This window comes from Girardinichthys multiradiatus, chromosome 15 (genome assembly GCF_021462225.1).
Source record: "Girardinichthys multiradiatus isolate DD_20200921_A chromosome 15, DD_fGirMul_XY1, whole genome shotgun sequence".
NCBI classification, from domain to species: Eukaryota; Metazoa; Chordata; class Actinopteri; order Cyprinodontiformes; family Goodeidae; genus Girardinichthys; species Girardinichthys multiradiatus.
In genome coordinates this window covers 16,813,473-16,837,898 of record NC_061808.1, presented here as the reverse complement: position 1 = coordinate 16,837,898, position 24,426 = coordinate 16,813,473, and the positions used below count along the sequence as shown (strand labels likewise).

General features: G+C 37.8%; 1 protein-coding gene across 1 annotated transcript in view; it reads right to left on the bottom strand.

The window, feature by feature from the left end:
- The window catches only part of mettl24 (methyltransferase like 24), a 47,747-nt gene extending 23,550 nt beyond the window's left edge, over positions 1-24,197 (bottom strand). Inside the window, exon 1 of the mRNA XM_047387389.1 lies at positions 23,472-24,197. Coding sequence (XP_047243345.1) covers positions 23,472-23,798 — 327 coding nt within the window. The 5' untranslated portion in view covers positions 23,799-24,197. The remainder of the gene's footprint in view (positions 1-23,471) is intronic.
- Between the last annotated feature and the right edge of the window lie 229 nt (positions 24,198-24,426).

Sequence of the window (24,426 nt, the reverse complement as noted above, 5' to 3'; positions counted from 1 at the left end):
GTAAGATACCTATCTGTCTGCTGGTAATTCACTTTTATGTTTCTGAGGTGCTTTTCTTTCTTTCCATTCACAGCACAAAGGGGATTTAAAAGCCATGACACCTTAATCTATAATCTCCTTGAACACACCAAAATGCAGTGCTCTCTGCTGATACATTATCTGACAGCACCATATGTGTCATTCCTTCCTTCAGTGGTGCTGATCTGGAATCTGCCAACACACAGAACCAGCTGCTGCAGAATTAATAGCTGCAGAACCTTAGCAGCCATTGGGGTTTTTGGCATTTAGACTTAAATTGATTTCCAGACTGTAAAATATCTGAATGCCTGCTACTTGTCAACTTGGAGCGACGATGGTGACAGTGGTAGAAGTACGTCCAGTAATCGGTTGGTTACTGGTTTGAACCCCTGGTCTGTCTATCTCAGTTGTTGTGTCCTTGGGTAAGACACTTCACCCTCCTTGCCTGCTGATGGTGGTCCGAGGGCTCGGTGGTGCTGATTGTATGGTAGCCTCACTTCTGTTAGTCTGCCCCAGGGCAGCTGTGGCTACAATGTAGTTTACCACTGTCAGCGTGTGAATGTGTGTATGAATGGGTGAATGAGTAATTGTAGTGTAAAGCGCTTTGGGGTCTCTGGGGACTTGATAAAGCGCTATACAAGTGCAGTCCATTTAGCATAACTCTTCCTTTCTGTCTGAATTTCATCTTTTACCTTTTGTGTCTCTTCACTCTAACATATTGCAACTCCTTTCATTTTCAGTTTATAGAGAAATTATATATCGTTTTCTGAACAAGGACACAATACAAAATTGTTTTTGCAGCATTTTCAGAGATTTAAACGAGGAAGACAAGCAGATATCTATTATTGATATTTTAAGTTTTAACCTGTATTATTTTCATTCTTTCTTTCCTTTTTGGTAGCTGATTTGAGGTCCCTAACTTGAACACTATTTTTCATATACTGTAGTGTAATGGCACATGATATTAATTATCATTAGAAAAACCTGCAGTGAACCTGCTGTGAAATCCTCATTTCACACCTGGTTGGTTGCTTTTTTCCCCATTAGGTCGTTCTTCTCAGCTTTACACTAAAATAACATCTAAACACTACACCTGCTGCACACAAAACCAACATTTTGTGTGCCTGTTCCCTGAAATGAAAGAAGTTTTTATTTCTAAAACTGATATTTATTTAACCACCTTGCACCTGCTGGGTTCAGTACGAAAGAAGAAAAACCTTTGAGGATAATTAAAAAGATTTTGAGATACTGTTTTCTTAAATCAATCAAATCCATTTTACAAAAAAAAAAAACAATGATTAATTTAACAATTTTGGTGATAATTTCTTTTCACAGATTTCCACCAGTAGCTTAGCCTAGACTATCAATACTTGTTATTCAGTTTTTCTAGAAAACGTCACTTCTAACTGCACAACAGAAATCTGTCTGGCAAAGCTGACATGCTGACAAATAATCCCCGGCAAAAACAGGAAATATGAACCGATGGCTCCAAACAGCATTGCTACAATTAGAGTAAAGACAGAACAGTTGTACAGATAGGGAGTTCATGCATAGGTAGACAAATTACACCCACCCTTTTGCTTTTTGAGAACTCAGAAAGCTTCCAGGGCTCTTCAATTTCTGAGCTGCCCTTTTTGTCTGAGTCCTCCCTGAGCTGCTCAGCTGTCAGGTTCTATACATCACCAGAGGACAAGGTTGGGACCCAGCTACTGATCAGAGGGCTGTTTTCTGGGACAAAGGACTCTTTGGGAGGTTGTAATATAAGGTAAGACACAGTTCAGTAAGTATGGGCAGCAAAAGGACAATGAGATTTTCTGATGTGTACATTTGTGAGTACTTACTCCTTGCTGTCTAAACTCTTAGATTTTTGCTTGCAAGCAAGTACTTGAAAGCGGTTTGCACTTAAGTAGTCAGATGTACCTGTACAAATTAACTAAAGCAAATAGTCCGCATAGGCTTCAAATATTTTTTCACTCATTTTAAGTTATGAATTGGAAAACTGATCCTGTATTTAACCAACTGCAAAATTACATACTTCTCATCCTTAAATGCGAATTAGATTACATTTTTGTTCAGACAAGCATTGAATTGCTTTTGAGCTTTCACTGACTGGAGAACCATCAGTGAGCTGTGATGAGATCGGCATTAAGACCCCATGTTCAGTCAAGCAACAACAAGTCATCAGCACCTCCGGGATGAGAGCGGCACGCAGCGTTAATAACAAATGCACCAAACATCACTCAGAGGTGTGATCTGAGCTGAGGTAATTCCATCACGTTAGAGTTAAATGGTGTAAATATTCACAATTATTGATCAACTAGGGTAGAAAAAAACATCTGCACTTGGAACATAGATTAAATATTTAAAGGGCAGCTAAAAATAGTACACCAAGAAGCTAAGGTATCAGTCTAAGCTTATACAAAGATTAGCTTAAAACCACAAAAAGCTACAGGTTTATATAGGGTGTTAGAGAGCTGGGTGTGGTTCAAATTAAATATTTAAAACAGATGAGCCGCAGGAAGGCATATGTCAAAGTGGATGTATTAAGCAATTCAGAAAAGATTAAGTGAAACTGAAAGATCTAAAATGTAATTTGAGGTTAAAGTAATAAATTGAGGGACAAAGGTGAACATGACTGTCATAAAGAAAGATGTGCCAGTTCCAGTGTTTTAGATGACATTATTTAGAGTAAGCACTTACTCTGGGACTTAGACTATTTACGGACTATTTCTAGATCTTGTCATGCATTTGAAAACAAAAAAGGGGCACTAAAAAATCTTTATGTGATTCACCATATTTTTGGATTCATGTCTTCTCTTTTACATTTTATTTGAGAATGCATTGCATATATAAGAGTGGTCTGCAGTTAGGTTGTTACCTTTCAATGCGCTTGTGCTTAGTGTGGGAAGCTTCTTTCCTTGGACCAATCTGATATTTACCTACAATCATGTACTTTTCCTGCCCATAGTTTTTTTTTTTAAAGATATGTTTTGGCTCTGGTGGTCTTTATTACTTTATCAGAGTATTTTTTGACAGTGAGTATACAGGAAATGGTGTGTAAAGAGTGGGATAAGGGAGTGCGGAAAGCGTCAGTGGCTGGGATTTGATCCCGAGGCAGCCTGTGTTGAGAACAGAGGCCTCCATACATGGATCACACACTCAACCCCCTATGCCACCAGCGCCGTGCCTTTTTGCTGCCCATAGTTATGTTAAAACCATTGATAAAACCATGTCTTTGGTCATTTTATCAAGTATGAATGTCATTCATATTGCTTTAAAGATACTGCATAACCTCTAAACTCTTACAGTATGGCACTTCATCTATCTTCAATGCATATAATATGTTGTACTGTATTGCACCGACTACGCCAAAACAAATTCCTTGTATGTACAAAAACGTACTTGGCAATAAAGCTTTTCTGATTCTATAAAAATAGAAAAACATGGAATTTGCCCTTCTGCACGGTTTGCATGTTTGGATAAAGCTGTTTCTGGACGTGTGCCTTAGAGTCTGGGTATGCAAAAGGTGTGAGCAGCTAGGCCAAGCATGAATAATACTCCAGAGAGGGATGGACGGATGAGTGAACATTAGAAGGCTGGATAAAACAAGAGAGGACTGTTTGCCACAACAGAGCAGGCAGCTAAAAAGGGAGAGTGAGAGGTGGTAGATGGGGTTAAAAATAGATCAGATGGAGATGAATACAGAAATTCTGTGACCAGAATGATTTCCGTTGTTGCATCTGGATTCACGCCTATGAAAACAAAGCCAATGTGTAATGATAATGTAGGATCGGGACAATAAAGGCCGCTCAATCAATGCTTGAGTAAACAAATTGTTGCAGTTGTGTCAAATTATATGCAGGACCAAGCCACAGGTGAGTTGCGTTTGCCAAGTTAGGAAGAATTAAACAGGGAGTGTTGCCAAATCAGTCCTGCCAAGTCCAATGGTACAGAGCTAGAAAGAGTGAGGACTCAGACCCCTGCTCGTTTGTGGCAAATCTTTGCTCCCATCACTGTCCAGATGCTTTAGTAAAACACGGCCAAGCTTTATTGTTAGGACAGCTGTCTGTAACCTTAATTATCAAAAGAGCAGTTTTTATCCCCGTCAAACTCTATCTAGAGCAAGTAAACGTGACTCTTACTAGGTAGACAGGAGGGCATCTGTTCAAGTGCAAATTGGGGAGTACATTTTTACATAGCAATAGCTTCTATAATGATCATAAAAGCTATCTGAGAGAATATTTAAGCTTTTCACAAAGACCGGCAGAGCATTAATGCTAGAATAAAGTTTTTTTTTATTGTTGGCTTTTAATTGGTAACATTAAAGCAACAACTTCTAATGAGCCTTACAATATAGGACAAAACATTTTAAAAGTTTATATATTGTTTCACAATACACTACAACTACAGTTTACATTTTTTATGAAATAAAAAAAACACAACAGGAAAATGTATTTTGTTTATTTATTTTCCATTAGTTTAATACTTACATAATATTAATAAGGCCTAACATTCATGAAAAACTCTTCAATGTGTACATTTTTCTATGGATTTCAGTAGGACTTGCACTGTCTGTCAAAAAAGCTAATATAATAAAACATACTGAAAGCAAAAACAATGCATATTTTTATAAGGTCCTAGAGAGACTCCTGTTGGTCCACCTGAGTAAGCAAACAGTAAACCATCAGGACCCCCTTCAGTTTACTTATTGCTGTGGAGTTGGAGTTGAAGATGCCATCATACACCTGCTTCAGCAAACCCACTGTCATCTGGACAAAGCCAGCAGCACTGTGAGGATAATGTTGTTTAATTTCTCCAGAGCATTTAACACAATTTAACCTGACTTGCTTTGTCAGAAACTCTTGAAGACTCAGGTGGAGGCCTCAACAATCTCCTGGATCAAAGACTACCTGACAAACAGACCACAGTTTGTGAGACTGAAGGTGTTGTGAGTCTAACCAGGTAGTCAGCAGCACAGGAGCACCACAGGGGACTGTACTCTCACCATTCCTTTTCACTCTGTACACCTCAGACTTCCAGTACAAGACAGACTCCTGTCATCTGCAGAAATACTCGGATGATTCTGCAGTCGTGGGGTGGATCAGAGATGGACAAGAAGCTGAGTACAGGAAGGTGCTGGATCGCTTTGTGGCATGGTGTGGAAACAATCATCTCATCTTGAACGTGACTAAAACAAAGGAGATTATTGTAGATTTTTGTAGAAACAGGAAGAGGTCAAACATTATTTCCATCATGGGAGAAGAAGTGGAGGTGGTGGAGGAGTATAAAAACATCGTTGTTCACCTGGGCAACAGACTGGAGTGGATATGCAATTGTGAAGCCATCTACAAGAAGGGACAGAGGAGAAGCTTAGGGCCCTCAGGACATTCAGCAAGATGCTGTATATCTTCTATAAGTCTGTTGTGGAAAGTGTGCATCAGAGCCAGGGTCTTAAAAATCCTCAACAAGCTAATAAAGAAGGCTGGCTCTGTTCTGAGGACTCCTTTGGAATATCTGGAGATCATTGTGCAAGAAAGATTCTTCATAAAATGAAGAACATTATGGAGAACCCTGAGCATCCTCTTCTCTGTACAACAACAGTCTTCAGTCAGAGGCGTCTTCACATTTGTTGTAAGTCAGACCACTACAGGAGATGCTTCCTGCCCACAGTCATCAGCATCTACAACAACTCTTTGAAGACACCTGTATAAAATGAGCTACAACCTTTAATTTCCATTTGGGATGAATAAAGGATTGAAGAATTAAATTGAATTGAACAAAGAAACTCAGTCAGAGCTCGACTGAGCATGAGAACCACATTTGAGTGAAGAGCCTCATGTTGCTGATCCTTGAATCACGACAACAAATCTTTTACTTCAACAGCACAATAAATGTGTTTTATGTAATATACACTTGTTAAAGTTGGTTTTGCTTTTGTTCTCAGGTTGTACTGGGGGAAACTTAACGAAGCCAAATGAAGGTCAAGGTAGGGTATGTGCAGGTGGACAGACAGTTACGTTTATTCAACAGCTAGTGGCTAAGTCAGTTTAACATCCCTGTGTTTTGTAGAAAGTGGTGAGGTGTGCTCTGGAAGCTTCTGCATGAGGGGCTTTATGTGAAAAATTAAGACATTTGTTGTATTTGCTAGTGCTTGACTCTACTTGATGTAATGCAAATATAAAATTTAGGCAAAACCTGTTTTGAAATATTGTGATGAATAGCATCGAAATCCTAATTTATTAAGCAGTAATATATCAGAGACCTTCAGCAGACAAGGAGGATATAGTAGAAAAAAATATTAGTACTCTAAAACTGTACTGAAAGATGCTTATTAGCCATAGTATGTTTTCTATTGAAGGTTGCATGTGTTTTACGACTTCATTTTGGATGAAATAGGTAAACTATTGGATTTAGCTTATAAAATCTCAGATATCAGTTAAGTAATGTTAAACCAAAATTAAGTTGTTGCATGGTTAGATTTTGAAGGACTAGCACAATACAAGACTAAATGACAGAAATCACAATATTCTTTTACTGGAATAAATTAAGGCTAAATGGCAAGTGACAAGAATAAAACTGACTTAGGAGCTCTGTTGTGGTTTACAATAATTTTGAATCAACCCCAGTATTATAGATATTTAATCATGGCCCATCATTATCTTGGGAAATGAGGGGCTATCAGAGCTGAAGTCCCCCTTGCGGTGGTTTGAGGAGATAGCAACTTAACTCCTTAAAAGTTACTTCATAAAAGTAGAAGCAAAAAAACATCAACTGTTATAGCATTGTTCTTAAAGACAGAAAAATCCATATTCTGCAACCTAATATTCACTTGTTCCTGTTACAGAGACGAATCTGTTTGCACTGCAGCTTTACACTTAAGAAACGTTTTTCTGAACCTTTTCCTTATCATTTTGGTAGGCAGCTTTGATAGAGTGTGTGTTCACTGATCCTTATACTTTGTGATGCTAAGAACATTGCTTTAATGTCGGTGTTTATTAGCCATCCCTAGAAATGTTTCTCCTACCAGGAGTTTTATTCTGACCGTGTTTGAGGAAGACTTCAGGCCATGACAATGACTCTTACATTGAAGTCCTATGAGCTACTTCATACTACTCTTTGCTCTGTAAAATGTTACTTTAAGAGTAGCAGACAGCACTGCTTTGAAAATGGTTATCCCATGTACTTGTGACTTATTGTGTATGCCATTTGTACCTAAATGTTGGAATCTCCATGTTCTCCAAGTAGGAAAACTTAAATAGAATAACCCAGAAAAACAGATCTAGAAACAGGTTCTGTTAGTACTGTACAATCTCTGTTTGTTGTAATCAGCTTGTAATACAATTAGCACCAGCACAAACAGGGGGATTTGTTTGAAGAACCAAAACCTATATAGAAGCTTTAGCCCTTAAAACACATTTTGAGTCATACCATAGAGACTTTACTCATAAATATGTTCATATACATGCAATGAGACACGGGCGGTCCTAATCATCACAGCATTGAATCGAGTGCTGCTACAGAAGATGCAAAAGTAGGATAAAAATGAACCGAGTTGCCACTTGTTCTACCCTCATTGACCTGTTATGAACATATTGTTACCACTGTGCATCCCTCTGTGTGAAGCTTTCTGTTCAAATGTTTGTTGGGCTTCCTGGAAAACATCCCAGATATGAGATCTGTCTTTGATGACTTGTTGTGAAGAGCAGAGGGAGCACGCTGAGCACCAGATGACACTTACTTCCTAAGATGACGCTGAAAACACAGAACATGTCACAGACTGACAGCCAGACAGACCAAAGGAGGCATGTAAAATCAACGCATGGCTCATGTTGATCCCATTTCAACCTGTCTTGCCTTTTTTATATGAATTATTGCTGCAATTGTAAATAAAGACTGAAAGAGGAGGAAGTGGTGTTCACTAAATTGTTGTATGAGACAATGTTTTTTTTGGTGTAATCAGTGTCACGCTGTGGTACTCAGCTTATGTTTTCCAACCATAAGTTAATTATTCTCATAAGTACTTACTGTCAGTCCGATTATAGTAATGCAACAGATATAAGAAATAGATTGGAGACATAATTTGTTTTCAAAAATAGGCAAGGTAGGGATAAGTCATTGAATAGGTCTATAAATTACTATTATCTTTGATTTTAATAATTGTCATTTGATGCCTTTAATAGAAAATATAAGCTAAATGTTTATATAGGCTATGAAATTGTACCTCAATAATAAAGGCTTTGAGTTTTACCCATCTGGGATTATGACATTCTACTGTTCTGTATTTAACACACTTACTTGATGAGCAACTGCAACTACTCCCCGAGTAATCCTAGGGTCAGTGCTCACTTATCGCTATACCACAACCAGCTCACTTCACCATCAACTCCCTGAAACAAATACATTTCTGATGAGGTCAAAAGGGATATGATTCACTCTTACTGAGATAACCGACAATCAGTCTTTGAGAATCTGCACAAACTGTGGAAATTAGGAGCTCAACTTAGCAGTAGAAGGGGTGATGTCATGAGTCTTTGCCATCAAAAAAAAAAAAAAAAAGAATGAATGAAAAACTATTTTTAAGTAACATATTAGAATACTGAGACATTTGGTAATAGCCCAATGTCTTATGACCCATTTAAAGTTTGAAGTATGTTACGCTGAAAATAAGGGGAAATAGTCTTCAACGAGCACAAGGTGTTTGAATAATTTAATGTTTGTCCCATTCATTTTCATAGGAAGAACCTTTTTAGAAAGTTAAATATTTTTTATTATTATTTCAGCTTTAAATAGTAAAGGCCATAGATGTGATGTCCTGAAAGAGCTGAATGTTTTAATGTTTAAATGGCTGAAACAACACAAAGATCACAGTAGTTGTTACACGACAAAAAAATGTAAAGAAACATTTAACAATATTAAGAGGAAAATTTTGTTGTCTTTGTAACAGATGCAAGTCAAACACCACTGAAAATTGACAAAATCATGTGTCACGCCATGATGAAGTATAATTAACTTAAACTAGTAACTGAGGTTTTGGCTTATTAAATGTCCATTATATTTGTTATAGGAGAGGAACTGATGCCTCTAAATATAGATGTCAATGTGCTCTTTCATATTAATAGAGGAGGAGGCTGAGAAACTTCTGGAATGTTCCAGACAAGGCGGCTATGTCTGAAGGCAGCATTGTGCAATCTAGACCCTTTATTTTATCCAAAACTCCTGTATTAGACACTGCAGGAACACCTAGCACGGGTAGTGCAGAGAGATGTGAAAGAGTTGTAACACAAAAAAACCAACAAAACATAATGAAACAAACCAACTAATATACAGATAGAGAACAAAGGCAGGTCATCAAAGGAACTAAGGACAGGTGAGGCAAGGAGGCAGGAAGGCAGAGGGAACAGGTGAACCTAATAAAACTAAAGCATGAGGAAAAGGACTAATTAATAAGACAATGAGCAGACCTAAAACAAAACAATAAACTAAGATAAATAAAACATCAAAATCAAGAATAAATATGAACTGAAGGAAACTTAGAAACAGGAGCGGACACAACAACCTAAACACTTTAGTAAAAATAGAAACCATAAGGGAAACCAGACTAAAAACCTAAACCAACACTGATAGAACAAAACCGGAAAGGAAAAAGAGAACCAGAATATGTACAAACCAAAAATAAACAATAACTAAAACTAACTTATAAGGAAGAGCCGGAAGGAGAAAAAATACCTAACCATAAATAAATACAGAGATACAAAAAGAAGAACTAAACTAAAGAATCCAAGGAAGACAACTATAATAATAATAATAATAATAACATCACAAAGTAAAAAGAAAGCAACTAGTAAGAAGCTGAAAACGAGAGGAGAGAAACACAACACACACTAGGAGGCGGTAGAGGGAACAAAACTAAAAAGAAAATAAACATACAGCAAAAACCCAAACTAAATAAAAAGTTGAAAACACAAGACCACAACAAAGTCAAAGATGTCATATCATGACATAAATAGGTCTTAAGTTTTCATTAATAACAGCTCAGAGATGGCTCGTAGCTCATGGGGAAGACAACACCTAGAGGGAGGGACCTCCAGCAGATGTTTACCAGCAGACCATAAGGCTCTGCTGGTCTGGTGTGTTTTCAAAAGTTCAGATAGGTAGGCCAGTGCAAGGCCATTCAGTGCTTTATAAACAAACAGCAGCAGTTTAAACTGTATCCTGAACTGAACCAGAAACCAGTGCAGAGATAAAAGGATATGAGTGATATGTTGTTGTTTATGTTAGTTTGTCAATAAGCGAGCAGCAGAATTTTGTACAAGTTGTAAACGGGAAATGGAAGACTGATTGATACTGACATATAAAGTATAACAGTAATCAAGTCTAGAATTAAAGGCGTGGATGGCCTTGTCCAGATTGCTGCGGCTAAGGAAGGGCTGTATTTTAGATGGCAAACAATGCTGAAAAAAGTTTGTTTTCACAACAGAATTAAGAATTAAGTCCTGAAGCTCAAAGTAGCCCCAGACTATCACACTGCAACCACCATGTTTGACTGTCGGTATGATGCCCTTTTTCTATAATACTGAATTAGTTTTACCCCATACTTAAATGGATGCACATCTTTCTAAAATTCAGTTGTTTTCTTGTCAGTCCACACAATATTTTAAAGTCTTGGGGATCTTTAGGGTATTGCTTTCTGAAATATGTGAGATGGGTCTTTGTGTTCTTTTGGTCATCAGAAGAAGCCAAGCCTAACAGAACAACTTTAGTAATGACTGTTGGTAGTAGACATGACATTTCAGAGCAGAGAGGTGGAGTTCGACCCAGGTTACATGTCAAGCTTCTTAACCCTTTAAGAAGAACCAAGGCTAAAATGCCGATTTTGAGATATTTTGCTATTATGGCTGTAAAATGGCCAAGGAATGCCCTAAGTCTAAGAACTTTGGCCCCTCTTGCCAGGGGTACTTGAACTTGACTTTCCAACACCTGGTCAATGACTATTGCATATTATAAGGCATTGTCAGCTCTTTAAAAGAAGAAAAATCGAATTTGTTTTTTAAGGCTTTAATGAGAATACATTTTCTGATTGTTAATAAAGTTTTGATTTGACATTTGAAATGTGAGCCTACACATGTTCTGAGCAATCACAAGTCATTTTTTTGAGTCTAGGACTCTGGGTGTGTAAAAAATTGTGCAAAACATAACAATATACATAGGTGAAAATTAGGCCAAATAACATTACAAAGGTATATAAAATGTGAACATGCTCAAGTCATATATTAATATTGGACATGAACTTTTGATTTAAAACTTGAAATATGAACCTTTACATGTGTGCAAAAAACAGTGCAAAAGATAACTATATACACACAATGAGGAAAAAGTGAATTTTTAACATTCATAAGTCAAAATAAAAACAACAATATAACAATACTTTATTTATAACAACAGAACTTTGTACTATCGCTATCATCTACATAGCTGGTAGTTCAATATGGAACTGCTTGAAGCAGATCCTGTCTGATTGCAGACATAGTGGTGCATTACAAAGTTTGCACATCCAGCTGGTGCACCTTTTGCAAAGTTTGCAAATACGCCGTCCCTTGGTCAAACACTGGGAAGCTGGATTTCCACTGCTTGTGGGGTCAGGTTAGTGGTGGGTGACTGGTGGAATGGGACGAGAGCGTCTCGCTCTCCCTTGTGGTGAGATGAAGTTACCTTGGCTGGGACTACTGCAGGATGGCTGCTCATCAGAAGAGAGAACACTGATGGAAGAAAATTGGAAAAATTGTCAAGTCCCACACTCAAAATCATTTGCAGTGTAGCTTGAATTTCTCCAAACTGAAAAAGTTTTTTTTCAATTACAAGTGCTTCATTTTTCCTCATTTTACACATAATGAGAAATAAATAATTAAATACAACACACAATGTCAGTACCTGTCACCGGAGGACTCTTCATCAGTGGGGTAAGTGCTGAAAGTAAAATGGATAACAAATGAAAATCTTTCATTTTTACAGTAGCAGCAAACACAATGATTTCCAGCATTGTAATATACAAATAATAAATAATAGATGTATCTCACATTATGTTATACATAAACACTCTCTGGCAAATAATAATAATGATAAAATTGAGCTAAACACAAAATTTTTTCTAAATCTTACAAACTATGCTAAAAACAACATACCTCAGTTCAGAAGAGGAATCCTCCACGTCACTCTCCTCTATGAACCGTAGCAGCCGTTTTATAGTCCTTGCCGGTCTTCCATACCTCACTCTTTGCAGAACCAAGACCTTCAGTACCAGAAGAAATGGCTTGGGTCACTGAGTTTCTGCTTTAGAAGTTCCACTAGGAGCTTACAGGGCTGTCAGGTTGTTATATACAGCCCAAAACAGCCTATTTTAGAAAAACTCTGGAGCAATGGCAAAGATGATGCTGCCACTTAAATTTTTTTTATTTAAAAATAGTTCTGCAAAAACAAACATAGTAATTTGATTAAAATAACAAAAATGTGTTTATCAAAAATGATTATGCTTTTGACTTTTAGTTATAACAATATTTTATTTTGAAATGATTCACAAATTTTCATGTGGGAATCATTTTCATAAATGTGTCCTCCAATCTTTACTAACACAGCTGAGGCATCAAAAGACATTTAGTCATTACATCACTAGATGGTCATTTCAGTGGGCTGTCACCACGTTTCATGTCAGAAACTGGATGGACTGTCATAAAGGATCCTTGGTTCCACTTCGATTTGTGGTTCTGATCTCTACACTGCCCGTCTTTAGTCTTTGAAGTTCAGCGCATATGACATGTGAAGGGCATTTGGTTTATCTGGGGGAAATCTCAGGAAAATAATTCATGCGGAAAAACCTTTCAGTGTCCACACATTTACAGAGCTTTCGCTGTGAACTAAGACTGATGACACTATATGCATTACAAAATCAAGATAATCAGGATTGATCATCTATTTCTACTTTATTTTGTCAATTACATGTTTGACATTTTTTATTGATTGTGGAGCGAATGTCCTGCAAAGTGCGAAAGTGAGTTGCAAATGTAGAGGAAAAGCCCACAAAATTGCACTGATGCATTAAAAGAATCAATACTTTTCTCTTTAAATGGACACATGTAAAAATGGGGAATTAAAGAAAAAATGTTCTCATTTCTCTTGAATGTTTAGCACTGAGATGCAGAAAGTTGAATTCTATTTTAAGAACAATTTTAAAGTAAATAGTTCCTTGTAAAGTTTATTTGCAGAGCTCACTTTCCCTTGAATTACAATTTCTACAGCAACTTTTTATCCATGTGCTTTTTCTCAGATTAGTTCAAATACTATGGAAGAACAGAAAGAATCTGTTTTATTAGACATACAAATAAGCCTCTTTGAGAATTGGTAGAAATTATTTAGGTTGTAAGTAGCATTTTTCTTAATGAAACTGATGAGAAAAAAAAGACTGAATAAAAAAACTGCAACATCAAAGAAGAGAAGGAATTAACTGTGCAGAACTACCGAATGCAAAAACATTGGAGGAAAACAACCCTTACGTGTTATGTTGTAGCTTTATCAATTTTATTAATCAATCAGTGTGTGCTGTATCATCTGACCTCCGGTCCAACCTCATCAAATTTAAAAAACAAGAATACATACAAGACTCTGGTTCTTCTTTCTCGTTTGTAACCTTCTCACCTTGAGACTACCAAGATTACATAAAGTGCCTGGTGATAAGTAATTTTATTATATAAAAGGTGCAGCGCATGTTGATAACCAGAGCACATAATAATTGGCTGAAAATGAAAAAGAATTTAATGAGGTGGACAATTCTTCCCACCTGGAGAAAATCCAAACATTGAACACCTTACTAAAAACAAGAACAAACAGAGTGCACTTTTGTACATAACTGAGTAAATAATTATTTATACCCTTTGTTAGGCCCCTCAGATGCTTCTGATTTCCACTGATCATCTTTGAGATGGTTATGCATCTTACCTCAAGTCCAACTGTTCTAAATTCAGCGGATTAAATATGTCTAACAGATGAAAACACAAGTCATAAAAGAAACCATGTAAGGAAGTCAGAGGAATCAGAGGATAGAAAAGCACAGTGGTCTGCATTATTTGAAAAGAAAAAACAACAACAACATAACCCCCTCTAGATCTGGCCACTCAAACAAACTGAAAATCTAGGGAGGAAGGACCTTGGTCAGTGAGGTGGCCAAGGAGTGAATTGTCACTAAGGTGGAGCGCCAGTGTTTCCATTTGTGGAGATGTGAAAACCCTCCAGAACATCAAACATTGCTAATGCACTCCACCAGTCAAGATTTATAATAGAGTAGTTACATGGAAGACACTCAATAAATGGCACATGGTAACCTAATGAAACTTTGCCAAAACAAACTTCAGAAATGTCAAACCAGAAGAAATAAAAATCTCTGGTCTGATGAAACCAAAAAAAGACAATTTTGGCCTGAACTACAAGAGTCATGTCTGGAGATAAACAACCTGGTGAACACAATTGCTTCTGTGAAGCATGGTGGTGACAAAATCATACTTTGGGGATATTTTCTATGGCAGGAACTGGCGACCAGTCTGCATAAATGGTTAATATGAGAACAGACAAATTCTTCAAGTAAACATGCTCCAGTAGGCTCTAGACCTCACACTAAGGTGACAATTCTTTTTCCAACATGACAATGATCCCAAGTACAAATCCAAAATAAAGGAGTGGCTTTAGAAGAAGTCTATGGTCAAAGCCTGTACTTAAATCTAACTAAACAGCTCTGTAAAGACCTAAAAATGCCTGCCTGTTGGTGCTGCCCATCCAGCCTGACTGAGCTGGGGAGGATCTGCTGAGAAGAACGGGAGAAAATAGAACAGGTGCAACAAGTTTCTAGAGATGTATCCAAAAGACGTTAGGCTCGCTCCTGCCAAAGGTGCTTTCATGAAATACTGAGTCATGGCTGTGAAGAAACGTTGTACCTATTATGTTTAAGTGTTCATTTTTTTTAAATAAATGTTCAAAAATGTGTGAAAACAGGTTTTACTTTGTCATTATGAGCTATTTAGTCAATAATTAAATAAAGCCTGTACCTTTTAAAATTACCTTTTAAAATTGCACAAAGGTGAAAAGGAATAAATGCTTTATGGTGGCAATGTATGAGTAATTCTAACAAAAATGAGACAAAGAATATGAAAGTATGCATATGCAATAATAGTATGTGTTATATAAGAACTTAAATTTAGACATTAATGACTCAGAATGTCTGCTCCACTGACGTAAATTAAACCCGCCAATAGGCAGAAGGGGCTGTTGAGCTTCAGACACAAAGGTGAAACTCTGCTGGAGGTTGTTAGGCTTGAAGCAATTCATATTTTATTTGGGGTTGTCATTGCCAGTACTGCTTTGATCCAGCATACACTTTTGAAAAGAAATGAAAGCCCCAGCACAGACTGTACGTCAAATCAAACAGATGTAATTGCCATCCATAGATTTCAAGTGATGAGCTACAGGGAAGATGATCTGGAAACATGCTAAAGCTCAAATATTTCTTTTATTTGCAGCAGGTGGTAGCACTGTTGCCATGCAGGAAGAAGGTTCCGTGGTTAGAAAACTGGCCGGGGGTTTTTCTGCATGGAATTTGCATGAGTGGATTCTCTCTGGTTGCTCCAGCTTCCTCTCACAGTCCAAAAACATGACTATTAGGCCAGTTGTTACTCCTAATTGCCCTTAGGTGTGCATGTATAATTTCTTGTATGTCTCTGTGTTGCCCTGTGATACACTGGTGACCTGTCTAGGGTGTACCCCTACTCTTGTCCCAATGACCACTGAATAGGCACCAACCCCCCAACCCTGACAAGTGGGGATAGACAACGGATGGATACTTTCTGAAATGGAGAACCAAGTAGGGTAGTCGTAAACGGAGATGCTGTATTTTCTTAGACTGGTTTCATGTCTAAATAAACAGCTGTGTAAAATTCAGTGGAGTTGAGCAATTTGAAGCAACTTAATCTTTTGGAGGAATTTTACTGGCTTATTTTATAATGAAATGGACTAGCATTACTCAGCTCCCTTGCAGATTTTAATGGCTATTTGATTCCCCAAGTCGACTACTGCATCATATCATACAGTGGGAATGTTTGGACCTATCCACACTAAGCTGTATATATGGATTTGAACTCCACTAAATGCCACTAAAGGCATTTAGTTTGCATGTTAATAAGTTTTTTTCTTTGTTGATTTGCTAAAATATTCCTTTTGATCCTTTCTTCCCCCATCCAACCAGGGTCAGGTTGCATATCTATACCTGCTGCTGGCAGTAAGTGACAGCATAGCAGACAAGGAAAGCAAGGGCCTTTAAATCATGATGTCATGTGGTCACGTCTCGTGACCCTTGAAGCCCCCTGCAGCTGTTTCTTTTCAAGATAGTGTTTCGTTCAGAGCAGGAGAAATTCATTGGAGTGTGTAGGCTCCATATTTTCTGAGTGTGTCACTGCAACGCCAGCACTCTGTTTATTACTGTATTAAAGTCAGTGGCTGAGTCACGCTTGATCTGCTCTTCACTTTTGCTGTCTCTTTCGCTCCCTTCCTTGCTGCTGTTGTTGTTTGGGGCAACACATCTCATGTCTGTCTATAATTTCCCGAATCATTCCTCTCGTCTTTCCCCAGTGGTTAAGAAAGCTCATGTGAAGTAAGTGATTAAAGAAGACGTGTTTGTATTTATTCGGGTGTCTGACAGCTAAGAGAATTGATTTCCTTTAGATTGCTTTTCACGAAAACAAACTCCATGGCAGTCTCTTTTAAGCACACACACACAGAGTTCATTGTTGAAGATGGCATTTGTCAGCTCGGCTTGTCCTGTCATCTTTTGACGCTACTTGCTCCAGAGTGAGATTTTGAAAATAGCTTTATGAAATATTTATGGCCCCATTTTCATACTTTTTCTTTATTTTTTTTTTTACAAATAGTAGGTCTGCTGGTGCTTTTTGGGAAGCAGCAGCACATGTTAGTTACTGCTTTGCAGTAAAAAGGCCTCTAAAAAGTAGATAAAAAAGTAGATAAATTTTTTTTATCACTTATATGCTGAAGTGTTGTCAGTCAAAAAGCTATGCATCTGCATTAGGTATATTCAATACTGGTAGATATTTTTTCTATGCTTATTGAAATATATTTAAATTTATTTATTTTAATAAGTTTGTTAACCTTTTCAACTCTGGTTGTTTTTTTTTTGACAGCTTTAGAAAAATAAATGCCTCTAAGTCAAATATATGTTAAGTTCCTCTGATTTTTTGCCTCAGCAGCCGGTATTGTCAGACTTTTAGAAAATAACATTAAGTGGGCTTTTCATCAACAAAACAAAAGAACTGGTTATGCACATTAAAATCACTCTAGTGGTGTACGGGTTAAGCACACGACCCATATATATAAGCTACAGTTCTCAAAGTGGCTGTCCTGGACCCGGAGATCTTTTCCGAATGTCTTCCCCATCTCTCTGCCCCTATTTCTTGTCTCCCTACTGTTGGAAAAATTAAAAAATAAAGGCCTCTAGAGCCACAAAAAAATAATAATTAAAATAAATCACACCCTGAACTCAATCACATTAACATTCATGGCCAACCAGTTAAACTGGTCAGTTCTTTCAAATATCTTGGGCTTACCATAGACAATAAACTGAACTTCAATGAACATGTCACCATCACACAAAAACCTGCACAACAGAGACTGTATGTCAGATGCAAACTAAGATCACTGTCTTTTGCCCCCCATCTCCTGCTGCAACTTTACAAAAACATCATTCAACCCATTCTATTCTACTGCTCCCACTATGTCTTCACTATACTAACTGTCACCAGTAAAAACAAACTCATCAAAATCTCACACATAGCATCTCACACATAATACATCTTCCCACTCCCAGCTTGACTGATGCAAATCACACAGCCGCCATACACCTCGGACGCACCACAGCAAGCAGTCCTGACCATCACATTACTCCCATCTGGCCACAGACACTGAAGTCTAGTCTGGAAAAAATCTAATTTCAAGAAGAGTTTTGTCCCCTCAGCTATTATCGCATTAAACAAAGTCCTGTAACAATCATCCATTTCCTTGTGTTTCCTGTGATGTGTTGTTTCTTGATATGTGTATAAGGGGGTCCATAAGGGGAGAGAGGGAAACAGAAGGAGGAATGTGTGCCATATACAGTATGTTATATCTATAAGGCTGTGTATGTGGGAAATGTTGGGAAAATATTGCTTATGGTGCTATGTATGTTTGTGAAGCTGCACTGTGTGTGAGACATGCAAGTTATTTAGATCTGCAGCCTGGAATATGTAAGGGTGTGTAAAAAAGATTAACCCCTATGGGACAATAAAGACTAACTATCTATCTTCCACTTAAGCTTTTCCACATTTTGTCAACTTGAAACAACAACAACCTTCAACAGATTTATTTAGATTTTATTTTATAGACCAACCAAAAGTAGCCCATAATTAAGTGGTGAAAGCAAAAGGATGCATACGTTTCCAATTTTCTAAACTAGTTACCTTCAGAATCATCTAATTAGTAAATAGAATGTAGCTTTATGTGCGCTAATCTCAGGAGCTGTCGTACCGCTCAGTAGTACAGATGTTTCATGAAGGCCTCAGAAATTGGTTAGTATCATGAAGACTATAGCAGACAGGTCAGGGATAAAGTTAGGTTACATAATAATATTCCAAGCTCTATTGAAGCGGTTCCATTTAAAGAAAGAGGATAGCGCAACTGCAAACTTACCAAGATTGTGGGTTTAATTTAACAAATATTCATGAGGCAAGTTAGTTTACTTTAGCTCTTTTAAATTGGATCATATTTGCATGTGCATCGATATTTATCAAACTTATAGGTCTCCTTTGTTCAGGCACATGACCTTATAAACCCTCAAGCATTCTTTGATATAATACAAGATTTATCCTAGAATCAGTGACAGCGTCCAGTCTTATAAACCCTTTGAATTGTGAACCATAATGTGCCTTAATGTTGTCAAACTGGAGCTGTGTTGTCTTTGAACTGCAAATGTTTTTATGGCATTCCTCCAAACTCCCTTGAAAATCATATCTCTGTCATCCTTTTCTGATTTAACATATGCACTTTGGCATCTAACAGCTACAGAGATAGCTGTGTGTGGGTTTTGCATCAATCGCTCTTATGCAAAGCTGAATATGGTGAGCAGCATCTACTTTATTACTTGGCAAGCATGGAAGCTAACATTCTCCACACGCTGAAACAGTTTGTGGTAGATTAGTAACAAAATTGTTTCTAAACCAAAAGGTTTCCAAAACCATTCCTGAAGATTTTAAGGTGAACATTTAACTTCAGATGCTCATATATTGACAATATAACAATGTTCTTTGGATCTATTTTAAGTCAATATGAAGTGCATGACCACATTTCAAGTAATTGGGACGTGAAGGGAAAATGATACATGAATTTTAATTTATTTTTACAAATAACACATGAAATATGTGTCCTGAATATGTACCTCTTTACTCTGATACCCATCAATAAAAGTTAAATTATATTATTTTAGAAGTAACCTCATTAGAAAATGTAACCTTTAGAATAAATCTGTTCTGTGAAGGTCTCAGAGGTTTGTTAGAGAACATGAGTGTCATGTTTGGTGGGTTGTTTGCAGGACCAAAGTGACGACAGGAACTCGAAAGATTTAATTAAGTCCAACATTAACAAAAACATGGGACTGGCAGGAAACAGTGTAACGGAGCGGCGAGTAGCATGAAGTAAGGACGGAACCAGTAAATGACAATGACAGCCCGCAAACTTAAAGGGGGAAAGAGAAGAGACTGCATGGAGAGCAGATGTGAGTAATCAGATGAGTATGAGAAACAGCTTAGAACAGTGAATGATGGGGGAACTGAGGGAGAGAAGAGTAGTAAACAGGAGAAGACAGAGATAGAAACAAAGAGAAGAAATGTAACACAACATGTCTAAATGTACAGAATAACCTAAGAAATAAGTAAACAATGGAATGAACTAAAATAGTAACACTGAGGATATAAACAACAAGGAAAGAAACAGACATCCACAGAGCCATGTCATCGCAGCCATCTCCCAGGAAATTTGTAGTGTTTCCCTCTTTTAACAAGCTTTATGGAGATACTGATTTCATTTTCCAGCAGGACTTGGCACCTGCCAGTAAACTGGCCTGAACTAATCTACTACTGAGAATCTATGGGGTATCATCAAAAGGAAGATGAGATACACCAGAGTCAAAACCGCAGACAAGCTAAAGGCTGCCATCTCAGCAGTCACAGGCTAATCACCTCCACGTCACAACACACTGACAGAAGCGCAACCAAGTATTTAGTAAATATACCATGGAGCACATGGATATACCTTTTAGTGGGCTAAAATTCTTGATTATAAATAATTATTTATTTGTCTTTGGTAATATGAAAATGTTCTGAGTAGCCAAACTTTTCAATAAATTTTCAGCAACTGCCAACCATAATTGTTCAAACGAACAGAAGTAAAACCTTGAAATACATTAATGTGTATAATCAATCTTCCATATTTCACCATTTCAACTAAATTACTGACAAAAAACAAATTTTTCAAGATAATATAATTTATTGAGATGCTCCTGTATGTATTCACTAATGACAAACAATATTTACATATCTCAAAAGAGACATGAATAGAAAGCTGTGAGGTGCACTTTCTGTTTATACTCTGCAGGAACATAAAAGTGGGTCATTTCTGTTGAGAACAGGTAGCTGAAACATTCAGCCCAGAGTGAACAAGCCAAACATTATCATCCTGTATACATTTTTAAATTTTAGCTAAAGTAACGAGAGAGCTCTTCAAGCATTTCACTAGATATTATAGTATTTCTTGAAATTTGGCACAATACTTGCCTAAATCCTTACATTACAATCCTTAAATGCTCCCTACAGAACATCAGCTCTGCTTTCCAGCTTTTTACTCAATCTGCATTGCGTAAATAAACGCTGAAGAAATAAAAAGTGGACTCAAAATGAGCAGTGAGTCCCCATCACATTAGACTAGAAAAAGCAAGAGTGATGATGAGTGTAGGGAATGCTAAACACAGCAGAGCAAACGAGGTACTGTGATCTTCAAGATGAGAGCCTAAAGGGAGTAAAGTGAAGGAGAAATGGGAGTAGCAAAAAAGAGGCACTTAAAGAGGAGCAACACATGACACAGAATTTCTACCGAGGCCCCTCCGAGGCATCTTAGGAGGCAAAATTTGTGTTAAGAATCAGAGAAAGTCAGCATATGGCATCCTTGTAATATTGATGGTGCACAAGTGCACATTTCACATGGTGGCATGACAGCCCTGCAGCAATTTGTGTGGCATTTAAAACTCATCACTGTTGCTCATTTGTCTTGAGGTAATTTAGGTCATAGAAGATGAAAAAACAATTCCCAAACAGGCGCGCTTTAAAAGAAACATAATAGGAAAAGCAGTGGAGTGGAATAAAAGGAGACGAGATCAGGATCGGGCAAATGCAGGTTTGTCATGTGTGTATGAGTGAGTGTGTATCTTGTGTGAAGGAGAATGGGAGGGGGAACAAAAGGAAGATAGATGGATGAGGATGTTAAATAATGACTATGATGAATCAAAGAGAAAGACATAAATAGAAACCTAAAACAAAGGGAGAGCACTTTTCATAAGTTACAGGTTAAAGCTCCTGGGGCTTGTGTTTGTATGCTGTTTAAACAGCTCCTTAGAAGGGATGTTGCTTTGATTTGCAGCTGACACGTAAAGAGGACTGTTTGCGTTGCATTGTCCTGCAAAAAGTATTCACACCCCTAAAGTAGAGCATTCTTGTGAAGCAGGGAGAAAATAATAATGCATGGTTTTACAAAACCTTTTAAAACTTTAAATCTCAAAACTGTGGTGTGCCAATAATTCAACCCCCTTTACAATGATACCACTCAATAGAATTCAGGAGAGATAAATTGTCTTCAGAAGTCACCTTATAGGTAAATTGAGACCACCTGTATGGGATTTAATTATGCTGTGAAAGCCTCAGGTTTGTTAGAGAATGTTGGTGAGCAAACAGCAGATATTGGAAGAGGTTGAAAGCAGGTTTAGGTTATAAAATAATTTCATAAGCTTTGAACATCTCAAGGAGCATGCTTCAATCCATTACTCAAAAATGAAAGGAGCAGGACACAACTGCAAACCTACCAAGACATGGCCGTCCACCTAAACAGACAGTATTATTCAGAAAGGCAGCCAAGTGGTCTACTTTTATAAAGTTACCCAGATCAACTGCTCAGGGGGGAAACTCTGTGGACAACTAATGTTCCTGCACTTCACAAATCTGGCCTTTATGGAAGAGTGGCAAGAAGAAAGCCACTTGTTAAAGAAAGTCATAGTAAGACTTATTTAAAATCTGCCACAAGCCAAGTAGGAGACAATGCAAACGTGGGAGAATCTGCTTTGGTCTGATGAAACCAAAGTTAAACTTTTTGACTTTCATGCAAAATACTTTGTGTGGGGTTGAAAACACCGGCATCACCCTCAACACACCATTCCCACATTGAAACACAGTTGGGGCAGAAACATGCGCTGGGAGCACTGGTCCTCAGCAGGGATAAGGTGGATGGTCAGAGTTGATGAAAAGATGGAGTTAAATGCAGCCCAACCCTGGACAAAATACCACAAGACACTGAAAAAACTTTAGGCTATTTAAGTATGAATTTAGTAGAATGGCCCTGTCAGGGTCCAGATCTATATCCAACAGAGAATTAGTGGCAGGACTTAAAAATTGGTGTTCACAGATGCTCTTCATCAAATTTGACTGAGCCTGAGCTCTTTTGCAAAGGAAACTATGAAAAATGTAGTTTCTAGCTCTTCAAAACTGGTAGAGAAATCCCCCTGGTAGACTTGTGGCTTTAATTACAGCAAAAGGTGGTTCAACAGTATTGACTGAGCAGGGCTGAATACAAACATTACACACTTTTCAGATTTTTATTTAGAACATTTTTTAAAACCATTTATTGTGACCCTTCGACCGTCATCTGTGTACAATGTACACGGAAGTTTGTTTCTGAAAAGTGACAGTATGTGGAAAAATTCCAGTAGTGTGCATAATTTTACAAAGCTCTTTATACTTGCTAATCCATACGTGTTTAAACTGTGGACATTTGTCAAGGAAAAAGATTAAGCTAAGTAACTAAAACTGGAGTGACAAACCCGTCTTTAAAGCTCCCAAGTTTACCCAGGAGAACATCGAACATGCATTGATTCGGTTGACTGTTCTTCCTTCATTGCCCTCCCGAGATCAACTAAAGCCAGTAATTCACAGAGATGAAGCAAAAAGCTCCATATTGAGCCACTTTGTAGGCTGTGACAATAAATTAAGATCCAATACGGTTACAATTCCAATCACAGCAATAATTACCAAAGAAGTTAGCACTATATATTACCATACCTTTCTGCGAGGATGGAGAGGTGGGCAGCATGCTGGCAGTGGATGGGGCTGTTCTTTCTTCCTGACCTGACCATCCTTTTTGAGAGTGTGAAGATAAGTTCCGCTTTCAAAGTTTTTCTCCTGTTTTTCCGCAGAGCCATGTTTCATCCTAGTTTGTAGACCCCAGTTCTGACCAGGCTGGGTGGGACGTCCCCAAGTCAATGGTGAAGGAGAACTCTGCCAACTGGTTTCCAGGTAAACAACATGAACGCACCAACACAAGGCTATAAGCAGAACAGCTAAACGCAGTAGCAATCCCACATTGGCTTTCTCTCTACACATGTCCATCTGCTTAATCTGGTTCTCTTCAGTCAATCCTTTACGTTTTGCTGTTTTTAACCCATATTCTTTTCTTCAGAACTCTCTTAAAGAGAGTTATTGAATCTCTTCAATGTCAAGATCAACTCAATTCAAACACAAACTCACACATAAGTACGCATCCTCTCCAGCAGGGCTGTGTTCATCTTAATGTCAAGTTTCTCAAAGAAGATTCTGGTGCAAGTGTGCGGCCCTCTTTGAAAACTTTGGGAATTCCCTCCTCAAGTTTGCAAGTCCTACTTTTACCATACACACACACCCATCTAAAGTGCTCTCCTTGTTCTTTCTATCAGGCTAAGATCACATAAACACACACATGCACCTCTGTGTCTCTGCTCCCTTCTCCGAGTTCCTTCCCCCTGCCGATGAATCTCGGGTTTCTGTTTAACTCCAGATATGGGCAGGGCCAGCTCATCAGCTCCAGCTTTAAACAGGACTTTTTCTGCATCTGTTGGTTGTCCCACTGACTCACGATGGCTCAGCCCTGCATAACATTCCTCACATTCATGCCTAAGTCTACAGTTTATTTTTGCAACATCTACAAAGATGAAAGTTTGATTAAGAAAGAAAGGATGCATTAAAACACTTTTGTTGCTGT